At 40.7% G+C, this 21,487-nt stretch overlaps 2 protein-coding genes across 5 annotated transcripts; both read left to right on the forward strand.

The window, feature by feature from the left end:
• The first annotated feature begins 5,079 nt into the window (after positions 1–5,079).
• Positions 5,080–12,466, forward strand: LOC133121545 (C-type lectin domain family 4 member A-like). 3 transcript variants are annotated; one of them, XR_009708016.1, is made up of 6 exons: positions 5,080–5,227; positions 6,503–6,604; positions 6,688–6,951; positions 7,076–7,233; positions 7,574–7,710; positions 10,793–12,466. XR_009708016.1 is itself a non-coding variant. In XM_061230795.1 (5 exons), the coding sequence occupies exons 1-5, from the start codon at positions 5,098–5,100 to the stop codon at positions 7,583–7,585; spliced, it is 666 nt and encodes a 221-aa protein (XP_061086779.1). In that variant the 5' UTR covers positions 5,080–5,097; the 3' UTR covers positions 7,586–8,230. The 3 variants fall into 3 exon arrangements, 2 of the variants coding, with proteins under 2 accessions (XP_061086779.1, XP_061086792.1); XM_061230795.1 differs by lacking the exon at positions 10,793–12,466 and having other exon boundaries at positions 7,574–8,230; XM_061230808.1 differs by lacking the exon at positions 10,793–12,466 and having other exon boundaries at positions 6,534–6,604; positions 7,574–8,230.
• Positions 12,467–13,002: 536 nt separating this feature from the next.
• LOC133121536 (C-type lectin domain family 4 member E-like) lies at positions 13,003–21,083 on the forward strand. Of its 2 annotated transcripts, none has more exons than XM_061230783.1 (6): positions 13,003–13,158; positions 15,492–15,562; positions 15,663–15,923; positions 16,761–16,924; positions 19,432–19,568; positions 19,863–21,083. In XM_061230783.1, the coding sequence occupies exons 2-6, from the start codon at positions 15,532–15,534 to the stop codon at positions 20,011–20,013; spliced, it is 744 nt and encodes a 247-aa protein (XP_061086767.1). In that variant the 5' UTR covers positions 13,003–13,158; positions 15,492–15,531; the 3' UTR covers positions 20,014–21,083. The 2 variants fall into 2 exon arrangements, with proteins under 2 accessions (XP_061086767.1, XP_061086757.1); XM_061230773.1 differs by having other exon boundaries at positions 15,446–15,562; positions 19,863–21,080.
• Positions 21,084–21,487: the final 404 nt, after the last annotated feature.

Consider the following 21,487-nt stretch of genomic DNA (forward strand, 5'->3'; position numbering starts at 1 on the left):
CATATCATTACAATCATTGATTATAATACTACAGACTACCTAATGTATACTACTACAAAGGGACCAAAGTCAAATTTCCTTGACACACTCTCCAATACTCTCATATCACCTGATCTGGAGGACCAAGATGGGCCAGGGCAAACCATGCATGTTGTCATAAGTTCACAACTGGTATGATGAAAACTCAAAAACCCAAACCTTACTGCCTTTCCTTAAACAAATAGAGATGATCATACTGCCCTACTCCCAGCAACGGAGATACTGGGGAGATACTGGCAGAGTCATGCTGATTTCTCCCTCTGCTTGGCCAGGGAAAATATCTCTTGTGATCTAGATTTAATTATTTGGCCTAGTCAAGTGCAGAAATGAGACCTTGAATTTTTTTTTGCTTTTGTATTTTGACTTTGTGTTTTTCATCCCTACTTCACTGTAAATTGGAAAACAAAAAACAATCTCACTATTCTTTTTATAATTGATGTCTGTTTACTTAAATAATAATTTGGACTGATGTGGTTACTGTGCTGCGTTACACATTACAAAAACAAAAAAACAAAACAAATACTGACAAAAATTTTCATAATCATTTGATGGTTGTGTGAATGAATTGGTTGCAAAGTGCAGTTGAAATTGTATTTCCCTCTAGGGTCTTTCAGCGCACTTATCCCTTGTTATGGGTATGCACTTTGCACTTTGATAAGACTGTCTGCCAAATGCCATTAATTTAATGTAATATCCTATTCATTTTTGTGGTCAGACACAGGGGTTAAACTAGGCCTAGATGAGATTGCATCCATTAAAAATGATGATGGTGCCCAGTCAATATCAGTTTTCAAATAACAGTGGGATGGCTGACCTGTAACAGAAAAACAATATCTGGGGAACCCTTTGTGTGTTCTCTGTAGGACTCAACATAGCCAACGTAGCACAGTAACCTTCTGGCAGCCACTGGTTTCCATTCATTTCCATATGGTATCTACTCACAGAGTTGCTTGAGATTAGTTATTTATTTTTGTCGATGTTATGTAATTGTTGCATTTTAAAGTGTGGATTAACAAGGCAATAAGTTCCACCCAATATTTACATTATCAAATTGAGGACGTTGTCTGCGCTCTGTCAGCCACCACAATATCATTATCAATATCAATATATGTTAGTTCAGGGAGAAAAGATATATTGGTAAATTTTCCCTGCAAATCCACACCCACTTCAGTTTTATCCAAGTACACACAAATAAGTTTGCAGTCTCAACACATACAGTTGTGTTCAAATAAATAGCAATCCGTAAAAAAAAAAAAGTCCAAATATTTGTCAATAGCTTTTATTTGCATATTTCAAATGTAGTGGAAACATTACACATTCAGTTCCAAATCAAAGCATTAACAAATTTTATCAAGTCTGCGTTATTCTTTTACAGGAAGCAAAGAAAAGGAATATTAATAAAAGTTTTAAAAATGGCAGTGTCAACATTTTTCAATTCAAACTCAAACATTACTGTATACACTGAAGACATTTTTAATGATTTAACTTCACTTTAATTTACTGAACTAATATTTACTTGCATAACCATTGTTTTTGATAACTACTGCACATCTGCGTTGCATCGAGTCAATCAACTTCTGGCACCTAGAAACTGGTATTTCAGCCCTGGATGAACAAGCTACATTCCACATTTCCTGTGAATTTTTAGGTTTTGCTTCAGAAACTGCATTTTTAATGTCACTCCACAAGTTTTCAATGGGGTTGAGGTCGGGGGATTGAGTTGACCACTCCATTACCTCAATCCTTTTTGTCTGGAACCAAGATATTGCTCGCTTATTCGTGTGTTTTTGGTCGTTGTCTTGTTGACATCCATTTCAGGGGCATGTCCTCTTCGGCATATGGCAACAAAATCTCTTCCACTATTTTGGTGTATTCAAACTGATCCATGATCCATGGTATACGAACCCAACACATACCATGATTTTTGCACCACCATGCTTCACTGTCTTCACAGTGTACTGTGGCTTGAATTTAGTACCTGGGGGTCATCTGATGTACTGTCAACGACCACGAACCCGAAAACAACAATTTTGCTCTCATCTGTCCACAGATAGTGACACCATTTCTCTTTGGACCAATCGATGTGTTCCTTGGGAAATTTGAACTGATTCTGCACAGCGATGGTGCTTTACTATCTTGCTGATAGCTTCGCTTCGATCAAACGTCTTCTGACTCTAACAGTACTTACAGGTAATTGTAGATCATCTTTGATCTTTCTGGAGCTGATGAATGGCTGAATCTTTGCCATTTTGACTATTCTTTGATCCGTTTTAACAGTAGTTGCTTGTTTTCTTTCACGTGTTCCAGGTTTTTGTTGCCATTTTAAAGCATGAAAGCATGAAGCATAAAACATTTTAGCTGATCCTGTAATTTGCTTCACTTCTTCATATATTTTCCTCTCTCAACCTCTGAACAATGTTTGGAATGGCCCATTTTACTTAGCAATTTAGAAGGAAATATATTTTATAACAATGTGTGAAACATTTGCTTCAATTCTTCCTGAATAAAGGACAATTAATGACACCTGTTTTTTTCACAGAATGAATGTATTCTCTAATTAAACTCCACACTGCTATTATTTTGAAAATGCCCCTTTCAATGAATGAGTCAGTTACTCAGAACAAGCAGTGTGCATATCATGACTGTTGGGTCTGTTGTTTTTCTATTACACTGCTACATCTACAAGTAAATTATTTGCCATGCAGAAATATCACTACTAATAAAAACAGTGGTTCATCAGGTCACTGATGTTGTACTGCTATTTTCTTGAACACAACTGTGCAAATTATGGGATCACCCTTAATTGGCACATATTTTTGACCACTTGCTGAGTGTTGTTAAGCCAGCTCAGTGCTGACACTGAATAACACTACCATAGTGAAAGCTACTCTAAAGGTTTGTCAGGCTTCAGAACAACAAACCCAATTGTGAGACCACAGAAGTTCAGGTTTATTAACCTTAGTGCAAGAACCAGCAAATGGGTGTAATGCAGATCAGATAGTTTGTAATCGATAATCCAAGGTCCAGTAGCCAGGCAAACTGGGGAAATAATGAGAGGAAACAAGAATCAGGTGAGGATAACAATCAGGACGTGGAACACAGGTAAAACGAATGAGAATGAATGAACTGACCCAGACTATGAAAGAACAGAGGGTGATAAGAGGCGAAAATGCTGGGGACCAAAATACAGATAACAGAAAACAACGATCATGACAAATTTGATATACTGGAATTTACAGTAAGAAAATAAGACATACAGTACTGTGCAAAAGTTTTAGGCAGGTGTGAAAAAATAAAGTAAGAATGCTTTCAAAATGAGAAATGTTAATAGTTTATTTTTATGAATTAACAAAATGCAAAGTGAGTGAACAGAAGAAAAATCTAAATCAAATCAATATTTGGTGTGACCACCATTTGTCTTCAAACCAGCATCAATTCTTCTTGGTACACTTGCACAAAGTCAGGGATTTTGTACGCATATAGTCATGTGTGATTCACCAATTATACCAAACAGGAGCTAATGATCACCAATTTACTATGTAGGTTGAAACACAATCATTAACTGAAACAGAAACAGTTATGTAGGAGGGTTAAAACTGGGTGAGGAACAGCCAAACTCTGCTTCCAAGGTGAGGTTGCTGAAGACAGTTTAATGTCTGAAGTCATACACCATGGCAAGACTGAGCACAGCAACAAGACACAGGGTAGTTATACTATATTAGCAAGGTCTCTCCCAGGCAGACAGGGGTTTCCAGATGTGCTGTCCAAGCTCTGTTGAAGAAGCACGAAGAAACAAGCAACTTTGAGGACTGTAGACACAGTGGTCGGCCAAGGAAACTTAGTGCAGCAGATGAAAGACACATCATGCTTACTTCCTTTCGTAATCAGAAGATGTCAAGCAGTGCCATCAGCTCAGAATTGGCAGAAACCAGTGGTACCCAGGTACACTCATCTACTGTGCGGAGAGGTCTGGTCAGAAGTAGTCTTCATGGAAGAATTGCGGGCAAAATGCCATACCTCTGACGTGGAAAAAAAGGCAAAGTGACTCAACTATGCACGAAAACACAGGAGGTGCAGAAAAATGGCAGCAGATTCTCTGGACTGATGAGTCAAAATGTGAAATATTTGGCTGTAGCAGAAGGCAGTTTGTTTGTCGAAGGGCTGGAGAGCAGTATAAGAATGAGCATCTGCAGGCAAATGTGAAGCATGGTGGAGTTGGGGATTTAGTCAGAATTAATGATCTCCTCAATGATGAGAAGTACCGGCAGATACTTATCCATCGTGCAATACCATCAGGGAGGCATCTGATTGGCCCCAAATTTATTCTGCAGCAGGACAATGACCCCAAACATTCAGCCAATATCATTAAGAACTATCTTCAGCGTAAAGAAGAACAAGGAGTCCTGGAAGTGATGGTATGGCCCCCACAGAGCCCTGACCTCAACATCATTGAGTCTGTCTGGGATTACATGAAGAGACATAAGCATTTGAGGCTGCCTAAATCCACAGAAGAACTGTGGCTAGTTCTCCAAGATGTTTGGAACCACCTACCTGCCAGGTTCCTTCAAAAACTATGTGCTAGTATACCTAGAAGAATTGATGTTGTTTTGAAGGCAAAGGGTGGTCACACCAAATATTGATTTGATTTAGATTTTTCATCTGTTCATTTCTTCTGTTCATGCATTTTGTTAATTGATAAAAATAAACATTTCTATTTTTGAAAGCATTCTTATTTTACAGCATTTTTTCACACCTGCCTAAAACCTTTACACAGTACTGTATATCTATTTGGTAACCACACAAATATTGCATTGAAATATCCTCAGGCAGACTGCAATAGAATAATAAGAGTTAGTATAATTTGTATAGTTCTTGAAAGAGTATGAATAAAATCCATGGTACATAGAGAAACCAATCACATGGCCACAGCCAAGAAATATAAACAGACTCACAGTGCCCAAATAATTGATTAACTGGACAAAAACAGACTACAGTCCCCTCACTCTGCACTGGGAGTAGTGACACAACTCAAACAATAATACTGCCATAGGTATAAAGATGAAAGATTCGGCAATATATACAGAGAATAAGTCTGAGGATGCGTATAATCAACTAATCAGTGAGGATGATAATGAGCTTAGAATAGAGGAACATCCTCACCTTGGCCACCCAGATACAAGACACAAGGGTAAGGACAATTTTGTATTTGTGGATTAATTTATACCACATGTAAAATATATAGAAGTATACTAACTAGACCAGGATTTATTTCTGTTCATTTCCAACTATCAGATTGAGATTAATTCAGTTTGTGTACTACAACTTCATGAATCTCCCCATTCATGGAAAAACCCAGAAATAAATACCAAGGAAGCATATTTTTGAAAGTTTGAAAGCTGCAGAATTTTGCTTCTGGTTATATTGCATTTTATTTCACATTTTATTTGGGTTTCAGTTTTTTAGTTTGATTATGGGCAAACCACAGTTAGGAAATCCGTCAAATAGCACAGAATACTAAAACAATTTAGAAAATTATGAATGTTATTTTCTACAAGTTAAGGATTTTGTTGCCAAATTACACTAATTTGTTATCTTTGCAGTTACCTCAGTGTTTGTTTTTAATGGACTTTGACTACCATTCTGAAAAAGAACACAACGTTCATTTTCGCAGAATATGGAGTTCTTCTGAAAAAGATTGACAGAAGTAAAACATTTCCCTCCTAAAAATGTATGAATGGAGGACAATTTCCTTTTAAGTGAAATATTTCTGAACAGAAGAACTATAAGACTGCAAGACATAGACAGGGGGTGTGTTCCTTCAGTAATTAACAGCTTTTGATATACTTTTTCCCTACAGGTCTGGAATGTGTTTTGTTTTTTGTTTCAACCAATTACCCTGTCTTCTTTAATTAGCAGTAAACAGCAACACTCATTCATCACATAAATAGACAGTTCCTTTCTGGCACCCTTCATTAACCACTTAAGTATCACCCCTTTCATGACATACCCAAAATAAAATGGTGAGAAATTACGTTATGAATATGACAACTGTCCATTGTGTTGTGGGAAAAATAATTGCAGCCAATTTTGACATTGGGGGGGGGGTGTTCATGATTTACTAACCCTTACAAAGAGTCCCAGGACCATTTGATGCAAAACCCTGTCATCAACCACCAGATTTTACTATACGTATGATGTCCTTGTTTCCACAAATCTTGTATTAGCTCAGGCAACATTAGCTCAAGTGGTAAGAGTGGGTGTCTGGCAGTCGGAGAGTTGGAGGTTAGTCCTGGGAAAGAAATCTAACCCCCCAATTGCTCCCAACAAGCTGATTTGTGCTTTGGCAGCCTTTCGCCATTGGTGTGTGTGTGTGTGAAAATGGGTGAATGAGAGGCATTAATTAAGTAATAATCTTCAGAGTAAAAGAATGAGCCCAATATTAATTTGCTTTCCATTTTTGCAGTTGTAAACGAACCCAGCTCTCAAACTTACAGGTTGACTGCAGTGATCCTTGGGATACTGTGCACTGTATTGATGAGCACCATCATTGGCCTGTGCATCAGCTGTGAGTATGAATCTGCCCTAAAAGGATGTACAAGCTCTTTATCAGTCACAGAGTAACATATATGAAATGTATTTCCCTCACAGACAAAGGACTCAGTGAGAAGCATATTGTTATGTCACAAAATTCATCAGAGACAAACAGGAACCTAGAGCAACTGAAAGCCAACTATGACCTGCTGACTGCAGCCCTGGTGAAGGTACAGAAAAACTTCCAGGAAGAGGTCAGTGCCAAGGACAGCATGCAGATTGAGAGAGACAGGGAGAGGAAGAGGAAGGAGCTCCTGCAGACACAGACGGAGGCCCTGATGAATGAGCAAAAAAACCTGCAGGCTGATATCACTATGAAAGGTAATATGGAATGTGGGTCAGGAAGGATAAGTCTAATATTTTACCAAAAATTAGAAATATGAAGTACACAAGCACCATCATTGATATCTGTCATGTACTGTCCTTCCATGTGCTTTGAATACAGAAAAAAGCTGTTCACGTTGTCCAGTGGGATGGGTGCTGCTGCAATCCTCCTGTTATGTCTTCTCTGACACTGATAAAGTACTGTCTTGGAATCTGGGTCGTGAGGAATGCAAAAAAGCTGGAGCTGACCTGGCAGTGATAGACAGCCAAGAAAAGCAGGTTCAACTCTCTTCATGTTGATCTTCGCACTATATTTAAGGCTAGCTGGAGGAATTAAATATATAATTTATGCTGCCCATAAACTCCATTCACAGTGCTATTATTTTGTAGTTAGATAGTTATAGTTAGAAATCGTATTCATTCTTTCATTGATTTGAGTTATTTTATCAAATTTGTAAATGAGGAAAATTAACATAACATTTTTTGATATCTTTCTGGTGCCTCAAATGCTAATGTATATTGTTGGACCATGTGAGCACTGTGAATGAGTTTGGATACAGTTTTGAAAGGAATGCAATAGAAGGTAAATGCTGTTCTCATTCTTTGTCTGCATATCCAGGAGTTTATCTAGAGCATCTTAAAGGGAAAGAGACAAAGTTCGACATCCTGGCATTTGAATGGATACTGGATAGGACTACGCGATGTTCATACAGAAGGAGAGTGGAAATGGGTGGATGGAACAGAGCTTACCAAGGGGTAAGGGCTGTTAAGACAACAGCAAACATGTCCAAACATGCTGGCCTCACATAACAACATCACCTGACAACACCGCCACTCCCGCTGCCCTCTCATCCTCCTTCTCCTTCTCGCACACTCCCCGACCTTCCGGCCGTGGCGGTGGTACTGGTCTTTTAATTTCCCCCTCGTGGAAATTCTCTGTTCTCCCCCTCTCTGACCTGTCCATATCCACTTTTGAATTCCATTCTGTTGCAGTATCCTACCCTACTAACCTTTTCATTGCAGTTATCTACCGCCCTCCAGGGCCCCTGGGAAACTTCCTTGATGAGCTAGACACCCTTCTCAGCTCCTTCCCTGAGGATGGCACCCCACTGATTCTCCTTGGAGACTTCAACATCCACCTAGAAGCCTCCCAGGCTGCTGCCTTCCTACCGCTAATCCACTCCTTCGGCCTCTCCCTGCAACACTCTCCTCCAACCCACAAGGCGGGCAATGTCCTAGACCTTGTCTTTGTGAGGAACTGCTCATGCTCCGATTTCACGGTTACCCCTCTGCACACATCTGATCACCACTTCATCTCATTCTCCCTCCCTCTTCCTCCCCATCCTCCTCCCCCTCCTCCCACCCACACTTCCTCAGCCCGCCGAAACCTCCGCTCCCTCTCACCCTCTTCCTTCGCCAGCACCGTCATCGCCTCACTCCCCCCTCTTGAATCCTTTTTCAGACTCCCCACTAACTCTGCATCTGCCACCCTCCTTTCATCTCTCTCCTCCTTTGCTGCTGATGACTTTGCTGATTTCTTCGATGAGAAGGTCACAGTCATCCGTAGATCCTTTACAACCACCGCCCCCCTCACTGTGCCCTTCCCCCCCTCGAGGCCCATCCCTTCCTTTTCCACTTTCTCCCCCCTTACAGACTCTGATGTTTCTCAACTCCTGCTCTGCCACCGCCCTACAACCTGTGCCCTTGACCCTATCCCCTCTTCTCTTCTCCAAACTATCACACCTGACATTCTCCCATTTGTCAACTCCTCCCTGTCTTCCGGCTGTTTTCCGGCATCCTCCAAGAGGGCCCACATCACTCCGCTGCTAAAAAAGCCTACTCTGGATCCCTCCATCATCCAGAACTACCGCCCGGTATCTCTTCTTCCTTTTCTTTCTAAAACTATAGAACGAGCCGCTTCTACTCAACTTTCTTCTTTCTTTTCTAACAACAACCTGCTCGACCCCCATCAGTCTGGCTTCAGATCGGGCCACTCGACAGAGACTGCGCTCCTCTCCGTCAGTGAGTCACTCCATGCCGCACGAGCAGCCTCCCTCTCCTCTGTCCTCATTCTTCTAGATCTCTCTGCTGCCTTCGACACTGTGGATCACTCCATCCTCCTGTCTGCCCTGTCAGCAACGGACATCTGTGGCACAGCCCTGGACTGGATTGAGACCTACCTCTCTGGTTGCTCCTTCCATGTTGCCTGGGCTGGTTCGGTATCGACACCTCGGCCCCTCGCCACAGGAGTTCCCCAGGGCTCAGTCCTAGGCCCGCTTCTTTTTTCTCTTTACACTCGCTCCCTTGGCCCTGTGATCACTGCACATGGGCTATCCTACCACTGCTACGCGGATGATACCCAACTCTTCGTCTCGTTCACGCCGTCTGATACGCAGGTTTCAGCCCGTATCTCTGCTTGCCTGAGGGACATCCAGAGCTGGATGGACAACCACCATCTAAAGCTCAACCCAGGCAAGACTGAAATGATATTCATCCCTGCTAAAACCTCTCCCCATCTGGATCTCTCCATTTCCCTCGGGGATACCACACTCACACCGTCACCCAGTGCAAGGAACCTCGGTGTGGTGATGGACAGCAGACTGTCCCTCTCCGAGAACATTGTGGCGGTGACCCGGTCATGCAGGTTCTTCCTATACAACATACGGAGAATCCGCCCCTTTCTCACCCCCTACTCGACCCAGCTCCTGGTCCAAGCGATGGTTCTGTCCCGCCTGGACTACTGCAATTCCCTCTTGGCTGGCCTCCCAGCATCTGCCATCAGACCCCTCCAACTCATCCAGAATGCAGCAGCTCGTCTGGTCTTCAACCTTCCCAAATACTCACACGTCACCCCCCTGCTTACTTCCCTCCACTGGCTGCCTGTCATGGCTCGCATCAAATTCAAAACATTGGTGCTAGCTTTCCAAGCAGTTAAAGGGTCTTCCCCAGCTTATCTACAAAAAATCATCAGACCCTACACCCCTGCCAGACCTCTTCGTTCAGCCTCCACAGGCCGCTTGGCACCTCCCCCTCTCCGAACCTCCACATCACGCTCACGACTACTGTCTGTTCTGGCTTCACGGTGGTGGAACGAACTCCCCGTTGAGGTCAGAACTGTAGAATCTCTCCCCACCTTCAAGCGCAAGCTGAAGACACACTTCTTCAAGCAGCACCTCTCCCCATCCCTCCCTACCTCCCTGTGAACCTTAATTGTTGTCTCTGTGACTTGCTTTGTGTATCGGTATTTTTAGTTGGCTAGGTAAGCAGTGTTTGGATAGTTAACTTTGGTCACTTTTGCTCTGTTTGTTTGTTTGTTTGTTCTCAAAAAAAGAAAAGGTAAAAAAAGGGCCCTCGTCCTTATCTTTGTTGTACAGGTAGCAGTTGAAATTGTACTTCCCTCTAGGGTCTTTCAGCGAACTTATCCCTGGTTATGGGTATGCACTTTGTTGTACGTCGCTCTGGATAAGAGCGTCTGCCAAATGCCAATAATGTAATGTAATGTAATAACCATGATACCTTTATCATTGTATGTGCCATCCCCAGAGTTTTGAAAGAATCCTAGGCCATGTAACACTCCTGATGGGTGGCTCTACTGTTACAGCTGACGATTTAAATCACAGTTGGTCGATTGACAAGGAGACATGTTTCACTCATTGCTCCATTCATTTTGAAGGTGTCAGGATAATTTCAAAGTTCAACTTGACTCAGATGTTTATTGATTACTTATTACATTATGTCTCTATATACCTCCCAGCAACACCAATTAATTTTTGAATATTATAATTGTTGTTGATAGGAAGAGAAGCTTTGCAAATTCTGATTCTACTCTGGTTTAAAGGTTCTGGTTTGATGGGGAACCTAATGACAATTACTCGGCAGAAGATTGTGCAGCTACCTACCCAAAAGAAACTCCCTTAAAAACCTGGAATGATGCTCCATGTGACTTCCCATTGAAATGGATATGTGAGATAAAGTTACAGGAGCCCTAGACATCACTACATATTGTATAATAATAATAATAATAATAATAATAATAATAATAATAATAATAATAATAATGACTACAATGAGCTCCATAAGCTTTGGTACAAGGACTGTTTTTCTAGATTTGTAATCTTTCCCATTTCTCAGTCTCATAATGGCTTCATTGACTGTCATTGGTACAACTCTGGTCCTCATGTTAACAAACTCCTATAACAGACTCAGAAGTCATTTAAAAGCCTGGAATTAAGACTAGAAACTTGCTTTCTTATACTTGCATTTTGGAAGCAATTTAATACATCTGACTAATCAGAAAGGGCTGAGAAGTCAATTACTTTTGGAGTCCTGACTGGAACACAATGAGACTATGAGACCCTACAATATGAGAAATAATGTGAAGTTAATAGAAAAGACCAAGTTATAATAAGGTATCATATAAATTACATCACATGGGCCTATTATAGGAAATGGTACCTATAGCATATCATATATAAATTATGGCTGATAGCCTAATATTTAACAGTAGAATTGCAAAATATAAAAGCTTGAAATATATTGTAGGTTATTCTATTCAATACATATGACTTACTTCCATAACCTTGTCTACTTTTATAGCTGAGTTAATTAAAGGAAGGTTCAAATGAATGGTAAAAGGACTGCATTTATGTTTATTATGCTTTTGTCCAAAGCGATTGTCTTGCTCAGGAATACTTTGACACACCCAGGGCAGGGGATTGAACCAGCGATCCAGACAACCACCTCAAAAGGCCTATTTTCCCAAAAAAAATTTCCACTCATATTTTGATGTTCAATCTATGCTATATATTGTTTTTCATAATATTTTCTGCGTTTCATTTTATTTTATTTTTTTAGCAAAGAAAAATCAAAGATGTAAATGTTTCTATTGCCTCAACAATGCTCTGATATACTGCACCCTCATTTGGCAACTGCCCAAACATTTATCATTGGTTAATCCACTGTGGAATGTACACTCAGTGATCACTTCATTAGGTAGACCTGTACACCAGCTTGTATATGATTGATGTATTTAATCAGCCAATCATATGGCAGCAACTAAATGCATGAAAGCATGCAGACGTGGTGAAGAGGTTCAGCCGTTTTTCAGACCAAATGTCAGAGTGGGGAGGAAATGTAATCTAAGTGACTTTGACTGTGGAATAATTGTTGGTGCCAGACAGGGTGGTTTCAATATCTCAGAACAGAACACACACAACAATTTCAAGAGTTTGCAAAGAAAGGTGTGAAAAAAAACATCCAGTGAGCAGCAGTTCTGCTGGCAGAAACGGAAATGAGAGGGGTCAGAGGAGAAGGTCCAGACTGGTCAAAGCTGATAGGAAGGTGACAGCAACATAGATATCCACGCATTACAACAGCGGTATGCAGAAGAGCATCTCTGAACAAGCAATGTGTCAAATCTCTGTGAGGATAGGCTACAGCAGCAGAAAACGTAAAAAGTATAAAAAATAAGTCTAATGAATACCTAATAAAGTGCTCACTGAGAGTATATCGCCCTGTGTTTTCTTTGTTGTGTTGTACTCTTCCTGGTGCCCTGTATGGCAGAGTTTTCCCCCATATATCAAGGATATCGGTCCTGGGGGACCCCTGTGTAAGCTGGTTTTTGTTCCAACCACAATTGCAAGATATGACTTACTCTGAAAGACGTATGTGACAAACAAGCAGTCAAACCAACATTATCTATTTGTAGCTAATATTAAATAAGCACTGTCCAACCTTAAATAAATCATTTTGTTTCAATGTGTGTGGCTGTAACATGTTACATTAATGTGATGCGATGAGTGAGTGTCAGATTATGAATGTTCATGACGTTTGCTTGTGTGACGCAATACGCCATCCTGCAAACCGATTTATTCAAAGGCCAACTGAAAAATAAGCGTTTAGAAAGAGCCCAAAGATTGCCAGCTGCCTGTTGGAACCTACACAGCCAAGAAAATGTAAACAGACTCAGCTCCCACTCACCTAGTGCCAACATTATTGATTAACTGGGCAAACACAGACTACAGGCCCACTCCACACACAGTTGTGCCACAAACAGAACAATAATACTGACATAGACAGACACAAAAACACAGGATCCATTGGTAGATACAAAGAATAAGCCTGAGCATATGGATAAGAAAGTGACCACTGAAGATGTTAATGAGCTCAGATTTTCCCACTGCTACTCCAAAACAAGGGACAAAGGTAAGGGACATTTTTGGTTTGTTGGTTCATTTGTGCTCATGAATGGAATGTTGTGAGGTTTGTAGTAGATATTTACCGTTAACAGTCCTCTGTGAAATTTCAGTGTTTATGAGGCTGAAAAGAATCAGAGGTAATGGTGGATGATTTTGCGATTGGTTAGATTTTTTAATGTGAATCCATTGTCTATTTATTTATTAATTAGATTGCCTGCAATCCTCAATTATGGCATCTCAATAATATGGCATATTTGTAATAATAATACAAACCATGCCATATGCCAATACCAAGGAAGAGAAGAATATTAACAAACTATATTCTGTAACTGTTGGGATCATTTTGATACAGCCTTTTAGATGTAGTCTTATGTTAATATTTGTTTGTAGTGGACTTTTAACACTGCCACAATGTCAAAAAAGGATATTGGTAGAAAGATTGAGTTTGCCAGATTGAGGAGGCGCTATTCTGTAGAAATTTTGCATGGATGGATTTGAAGAAAATGTCAAAGACACATTATTGAAAGAAAAAAAAAAACTTGATTCTGGAAAAAGTTGTAGATCTGTTGGAACAGGATAGCAAAAAATAAAGTTGAATTATGGGATCTCCTGGGCCTTATTGTTGTCTAAACAACAGTTAATCCAGAGCAAAGTATAAAAATACCTTAAACGTCCAACTCTAAAATCTGCCAATCATCCATACAAGTCAGTATTCTGATCCCAGTAAGTCTCAATGGAGCCAGACCCACCTCCACATGCAGATAGTTGACCCAATTGACTCGAAAAGAACTCTAGCAAATACCACGACAGGCGAAGTGGAGAATTTCTTGTGAGCGGTATAAATGCATGCATGGAAAAAAATTTCTGCTGAAGGGGAAAGGCAGCTATGTTAGCTATGTTATCTACATGGTGGTAGAGACATTTGCCATTTGTTGCAACCAATACACAAAGCGATGTAAAGCTGAAAACAAATAATTAAAAATAAAAGCGACAAAGAATGTGTGAGTATGTCTGCTTATGTGACATAATTTTGCTGGGCAGTAGGCTAGAGCAACCTGAAGCCCACTGGTGGGCCAAGGCCCTTCACTTCACATTGCTCAAGGGGGGAATTGGCCCCTGCCTGGCCCCTGCCGAGTCAACTGCCTTGCTTTGGATAAAGGCATCAGCTAAATAACTTCAACTGAAAAAGACATGATTCCATGATTATTGTAAACACAATGAAAGGAATGAAATCCTGCGTAGTATGCCTTTAAGTCAGAGGGCCTGCTCGCCAAAGCCATGGAATGACAACACACCTGAATGTACTGGCAGCAATTGCCCTGACACAGAATAGAGGAAGTGGTCCCCTTCTCTAGCTCTTTCCCCTTTTCTTAAATAAGCTCAGCTTGGTCACCTGTGAGAACATAGGAGACATTGAGAGTTCTGACAGCAAGGGCCCAAATCCCAGAAGGAAGCCTGGTGAATGGAGGCTGTGAAGTGGACTGGAGCCCTCTCTGAGTGGGGTTCATTTGTCAAACTGTGGAGGGTTCAATTGCTGGGGATTTCTTATTTTTGAGGAAATGTCTTTGACTTCTAGGCTGGAGAAGCCGTCTTGAAGTCAAGCAGGTCATTGCGATGGTGTTTCCTATGCTTATCACAGGCAGGAGGGACTGACTGGGGAAAGCTGTTTTCTAGAGCCTCGGGGAGGGCCCAGGAATTTCCCATCGTAAATGTCCCTCTCATCAGCAGGCTTCTGGAGGGCTGGCCATTACATTTTGAGACCTGTTCACAGCCCACTTGTACACCTCTAAAAGCACTGTGTGGGCTAGGGTGCTTGCCATTATAGCAAGTGTTATTTGGGCTGGAGGAATAAAGTCCTCCACACCTGAATCATTTAACATGACACACATTGTTCTCTGTCATCTCTGTCTCTACAAACTGTTCCCTAAAGAAAAATGGAATTTTGGAATACCAATATTACTATTTGTACAGTCCAGTAGATGGTGCTATATGTTTTTTTATTGGTTTATATGAAGGAAAAATAAGTTTAGGAGACAGAAGTGCTCTGTGTGCCTTATTTTCCACCTTAAACACTGCTTCATATTTCATACTGAATTGCTTTTATTTTGATACACAAAAACCCTGGCCAAGAGGACAAAATTGCTGTGCTGGGATACTGGTGTTCTGCTTGGTCCTCAGGGGTGGATTCCTCCACTGAGCCTACTTCCTTTTTCCTACAGTCATTTAGCTCTCATTGTAGAATGTGCACAGTAAATAAATCAACCTAATACTATTTGACATCTTCCTGCATCCAGTTTTCATGGTTAGAGCCACAAACGGACCCAGCTCTCAAATTTTCAGGGTGACTACAGTGATCCTTGGGATACTGTGTGCTGTATTGATGGCCACTGTAATCGGTCTGTGCATCAGCTGTGAGTATGACCCTGCCCTTTTCATAAAAAAGTTGTTCCTTCCTATTGTAGGGTAATCTTAAAGAAATCTGTTTGAATAATCGATGTCTGTCCCTCACAGTTAAAGGACTCACCGAGAAGCACATTTTACTGTCACAGAATTCAGTGGCAAACAACAACCTGACGCTACTGATGACCAACTATGCCCACCTGACCTCAAGCCTCATGACGTTGCAGACAAACTATCAGGAAGTCATCAGTTTCAAGGACAGCATGCAGAGAGAAAGAGATAGGGACAGGCAGGTGCAGAACCTTCTGCAAGAACAGAAGGAGTCCCTGCTGAGCAAACAAGCAGAACTTCGTTCACGTGTCACTGAACTGGGTGAGATGGATTGTAGGCCAGAATTTCTCATTTTTGAACAAATGTTCAAAATACAAAGCACACAAGCATTGTCATAGATCTATCTCTATTGTCTCTATTAGAGCTGCTTGACTATGGCAAAAATCATAATCACGATTATTTTGTGTCAATATTGAGATCACTTATTTAAACTTTATTTACACACTTTATTCAGCTTCTTAGAAAACATTTTTTTTAAACAGTGGATTTCCTTTAAGGTGAAATATAATTGAACTGAGTTAAAAGTAAAAAATATGATGAATATAAAATATGACTGTGGGTGATGTTTAGCACTGTGTGGTCTTTGGGAAAAAAACTGTTTGGAGAACTGTCATCTTCATTTTGAAATCTACATTGATGTAAGGAACTGAGAGGCCATGTAAGGCCCGAATCACACCAGATGCGCCGCATAAGCGTAGCAGAATCGAAATGACAAGTCGCAGGCATTCTGTAACACAGTAAACGTTCGTCAATGCACAGTCCACCTGTGTATTCTCGAGGACAGCTCAGAAACTGTTTCCAAAATTCAAGGGCCTCAATTTAGCTAGGGGCAGCCCTGGAAAGATACCATTCATTTATTGGGGCTATGCATTGACATTGAAATGCGTTGGCTCTCTGGAGTTGTTCTCCACTACATATGCCACAGTATGTGTGGCCTTGGGGGAGGGGTGCAGCTCAAACAAATCTTCGATATTGATTTTCTTGTTTTCATAATTGTGGGAAGCCTAAATTGCAATTGGAAATCAAATTTAAATAATCACCCAGCCCCTAGTCTCTATCATCTACTTTATCATTTATTTACATTTGGTTTGAATACAGAACAAAGCTGTTCACGTTGTCCAGCGGGATGGGAGCTTCTGCAGTCCTCCTGTTATTTCTTCTCTCCGGTTGATACTCGTGAAAGGCTATCATGGTATCAGAGTCGTGAGAGATGCAACACATCTGGAGCTGACCTGGTGGTGATAGACAGCCAAGGAGAGCAGGTCTGGTTCTGGATTATTTTATCAACATGAAAGTCATATGAAATGTTCATCTTCACTTCAAATAAATGTAAGACAAGGTGGGGGAATTAAAGATTTAATTTCTGCGGCTCATCAACTACATTCCCAGCACTATACATTACATTTACATAATTTATGTCAATGTTTGTCCTAAGAGACACTGAGAAGTTTGGAAATTTAAATATAATATATATATACAGTCAGGTTCATAAATATTGGGACATCGACACAATTCTCATCTTTTTGGCTCTATACACCACCACAATGGATTTGAAATGAAACGAACAAAATGTGCTTTAACTGCAGACTTTCAGCTTTAATTTGGGGGTATTTACATCCAAATCAGGTGAACGGTGTAGGAATTACAACAGTTTGTATATGTGCCTCCCACTTTTTAAGGGACCAAAAGTAATGGGACAAACTAACAATCATAAATCAAACTTTCACTTTTTAATACTTGGTTGCAAATCCTTTGCAGTCAATTACAGCCTGAAGCAGTCTGGAACGCATAGACGTTGGGTTTCATTCCTGGTGATGCTCTGCCAGGCCTCTACTGCAACTGTCTTCAGTTCCTGCTTGTTCTTGGGGCATTTTCCCTTCAGTTTTGTCTTCCATCCATTATCTTAACCCGCTTATCCTGAACAGGGTCGCAGGGGGGCTGGAGCCTATCCCAGCATACATTGGGCGAAAGGCAGGAATACACCCTGGACAGGTCGCCAGTCCATCGCAAGGCATACACACCATTCACTCACACACTCACACACTCATACACTCACACACTCATACACTCACACACTCACACCTATGGGCAATTTAGACTCTCCAATCAGCCTAACCTGCATGTCTTTGGACTGTGGGAGGAAACCGGAGTACTCGGAGGAAACCCACACAGACATGGGGAGAACATGCAAACTCTGCACAGAGAGGCCCCGGCCGACGGGGATTCGAACCCAGGACCTCCTTGCTGTGAGGCGGCAGTGCTACCCACTGCACCATCCGTGCCACCCGCAGTTTTGTCTTCAGCAAGTGAAATGCATGTTTAATCGGATTCAGGTCAGATGATTGACTTGGCCAGTGCATAACATTCCACTTCTTTGCCTTAAAAAACTCTTTGGTTGCTTTCGCATTGTCCATCTGCACTGTGAAGCGCGGTCCAATGAGTTCTGAAGCATTTCCCTATTGCCCGAAACACTTCAGAATTCATCCTGCTGCTTTTGTCAGCAGTCACATCATCAATAAATACAAGGGAGCCAGTTCCATTGGCAGCCATACATGCCCACGCCATGACACTACCACCACCATGCTTCACTGATGAGGTGGTATGTTTTGGATCATGAGCAGTTCCTTTCCTTCTCCATACTCGTCTCTTCCCATCATTCTGGTACAAGTTGATCTTTGTCTCATCTGTCCATAGGATGTTGTTCCAGAACTGTAAAGGCTTTTTTAGATGTTGTTTGGCAAACTCTAATCTTCCTGTTCTTCCTGTTTTTGAGGTCTTCCTGTTTTTGAGGCTCACCAATGGTTTACATCTTGTGGTGAACCCTCTGTATTCACTCTGGTGAAGTCTTCTCTTGATTGTTGACTTTGACACACATACACCTACCTCCTGGAGAGTGTTCTTGATCTGGCCAACTGTTGTGAAGGGGTTTTTCTTCACCAGGGAAAGAATTCTTCTGTCATCCACCACAGTTGTTTTCCGTGGTCTTCCAGGTCTTTTGGTGTTGCTGAGCTCACCTTTCTTTTTAGGAATGTTCCAAACAGTTGATTTGGCCACACCTAATGTTTCTGCTATCTCTCTGGTGGGTTTGTTTTGATTTTTCAGCCTAATGATGGCTTGCTTCACTGATAGTGACAGCTCTTTGGATCTCATATTGAGTGTTGACAGCAACAGATTCCAAATGCAAATAGCACACTTGAAATGAACTCTAGACCTTTTATCTGCTCCTTGTAAATGAGATAATGAAGGAATAACACACACCTGGCCATGGAACAGCTGAGCAGCCAATTGTCCCATTAGTTTTGGTCCCTTAAAAAGTTGGAGGCACATATAGAAACTGTTGTAATTCCTACACCGTTCACCTGATTTGGATGTAAATACCCTCAAATAAAAGCTGAAAGTCTGCAGGTAAAGCATATCTTGTTCGTTTCATTTCAAATCCATTGTGGTGGTGTATAGAGCCAAAAAAAGGAGAATTGTGTCGATGTCCCAATATTTATGCACCTGACTGTATATATATATATATATATAAATATATGTATATATATATATATATATATATATATATATATATATATATATATATATATAAATTGTGAATAAAGAAAATTAATTGCCCAAATGATAAATCATTTTGGGTATCCTTGTGGTGCCTCAAATGCTAACGTATCTTGTTGGACTATGTGAGTACTGTGAATGAGTTTGGATACAGTGTTGAAAGGAATGCAATAGAAGGTGAATGCTGTTCTCCTGTTTTGTGCTGCACATCCAGGAGTTTATCCAGAGAATCTTAAAGGGAAAGAGGGTAAGCCCTGGCGATTGGTTCTCAGCAGGATACTGGATAGGAGTGAGCGATGTCCAAACAGAAGGAGTGTGGAAATGGTTGGATGGAACAGAGCTGACCCAAGGGTAAGAGCTGTGACGATGACAAATATGTAGTGACAAGTTTCATGTTATTTAAAAATAATCAAAAGCATTTTCAAGAGTGGGCCCTGTGCTCAGTGTTGCAACAGTCATTGAAGCTGATTGTCCTGTCAGACACTTGATTGTCTCGCAGACAAGTAAATTATTTATTTGAATGTTTATTGAGTGCAGATCAGCTCTGCAATTACCTCTTGCAAGTGACCTCATTGATGAATTGCTAAACATTGTTTTTGCAAGGAAGAGAATGTATTCTTATACCCATTCTGCACTGGATTGAAGGTTCTGGTTGGACGGGGAACCGAATGATCAGCAGTCTAGAGAAGATTGTGCTGGTACCCACAAAAAAGAAAACCCCTTAAAGACCTGGAATGATGCTCCATGTAGCTACCCATTGAAATGGATATGTGAGATGAAGATGAATGAGCCCTAGACATCATACACAAAATAATAGTGGCTGGGGTTCTATATCTGGAGAAACATTAAAATATATCACCTTAATCCCCAAAACCCAGCAGTTTTTCAGAAACTGCTGAAGAATACAGGACACTAAATATACACATCGAACAGCTTTTAGGATGAGTAAAATGTCAATGCTATGATTTATTGAGCAAATTAATCCATACAAACACGCACAAAGAAACATCTGAATTTGCAATTACAAAAAATGCAGTGCTCTCAACCCAGAATTCAGAACTGATTCAGAACTGGAATGCAAGTATACCGCCCACAGTAGGGCCACCAAAAACACCATTTATTAATAAGAATATTAAATATATAATATATATTAATATCAATGTAACACCACAATTGCAGAAATCACCATGCCTACCAGGAGACTGTTGAGCAGTTAACAGTAGCTGAATGTTTCATTAGGCTTCCCTTCAGTGCCATCCAAAGAAAACTCCCACATTTCACACTACCCTCCAGTCTACCAGTAAGTCCTGGTCAGAACATCCACTGTTCAGCCATCACCATGAGAACCACCCTCCCCAGCACACACAGTGGCAGGAGTATTATTTCTTAGCGCAATTGCAAGTGGGCATGCCCTAATGATTGTACTCGTCATTTCCGCAAATAGGTCTCATGTAATGGTCCTTTTTAAGCAATATTAAAGAAATAAGGTCCTGCTGTAATTAGTCCTCTCTAAAAAAAAATATGGTTGAAATCAAATCAGTGCTGTCATCATGATATGTAACTTAATTTTGTATTCCCTAATTTAGTCTAATTTTGTTGTTTTTGTCCTGCATAATTGTATTCATTATTCATAAGAATCTGGATCACTTGCCAATGGGACTGCAACAGAAAATTAGCTCTGGAGCTAAATCTGGCCCTCCATGCATTGATGTGACTACTGATATGTTGATTGCTGTGCACGGTCTCATATATATAAATAAAGACGGTTATCTTTAATTTGAGGGTATTTACATTTATTTCCACGGTTCTATCTGTATAACTTATTTTAAGATGGCATTGCTTAGTTCCTTATTTGGTAACACGTAGGCGGTAAAACAAGTGTGCGGGTCCTCACCTTCTCTGCATTTTGGAAATCCACACACTATAAGAAATATGGTAATGTCAATGTCCTTTTCACAACAAGTGTCCAGCAGACCAAATGCATAATAGTTTCTCATTCTAAAAATGTGCCAACTCAGAGAAATGTTGATAGAATGTCCATTGTTTTGCAATGATCATTGTTGTCCATGTAGCCGATGTATATTTCTACAAGAGTACTAGTTCTAGAAATTATATTATCTATGTTTTGTATAGGCTCTTTCGAACATGATAAGCCCTAAGTACACCGGTCTCTGACCAGTATTTGGCAGAGAAAATGTGCCACCCCGATCCGTGTGTAATAAAATTCAGTATAAGTATTGAAGTGACAACTAAAAAACTTCTATCAGTGG

The sequence above is a fragment of the Conger conger genome, chromosome 1, assembly GCF_963514075.1.
Source record: "Conger conger chromosome 1, fConCon1.1, whole genome shotgun sequence".
Classification (NCBI taxonomy): Eukaryota; Metazoa; Chordata; class Actinopteri; order Anguilliformes; family Congridae; genus Conger; species Conger conger.

Excerpts from the sequence above, each read along its gene's own strand:
- LOC133121536 (XM_061230773.1), top strand. The coding sequence starts at position 13,083 with ATGGATAAGAAAGTGACCACTGAAGATGTTAATGAGCTCAGATTTTCC. Across the intron at positions 13,159-15,445 it reads CTCCAAAACAAGGGACAAAG|TTTTCATGGTTAGAGCCACA; the intron begins GTAAGGGACATT and ends TCCTGCATCCAG. Across the intron at positions 15,924-16,760 it reads TTCACGTGTCACTGAACTGG|AACAAAGCTGTTCACGTTGT; the intron begins GTGAGATGGATT and ends GTTTGAATACAG.
- LOC133121545 (XM_061230795.1), top strand. The coding sequence starts at position 5,098 with ATGAAAGATTCGGCAATATATACAGAGAATAAGTCTGAGGATGCGTAT. Across the intron at positions 5,228-6,502 it reads CCCAGATACAAGACACAAGG|TTGTAAACGAACCCAGCTCT; the intron begins GTAAGGACAATT and ends CCATTTTTGCAG. Across the intron at positions 6,605-6,687 it reads CATTGGCCTGTGCATCAGCT|ACAAAGGACTCAGTGAGAAG; the intron begins GTGAGTATGAAT and ends TTTCCCTCACAG.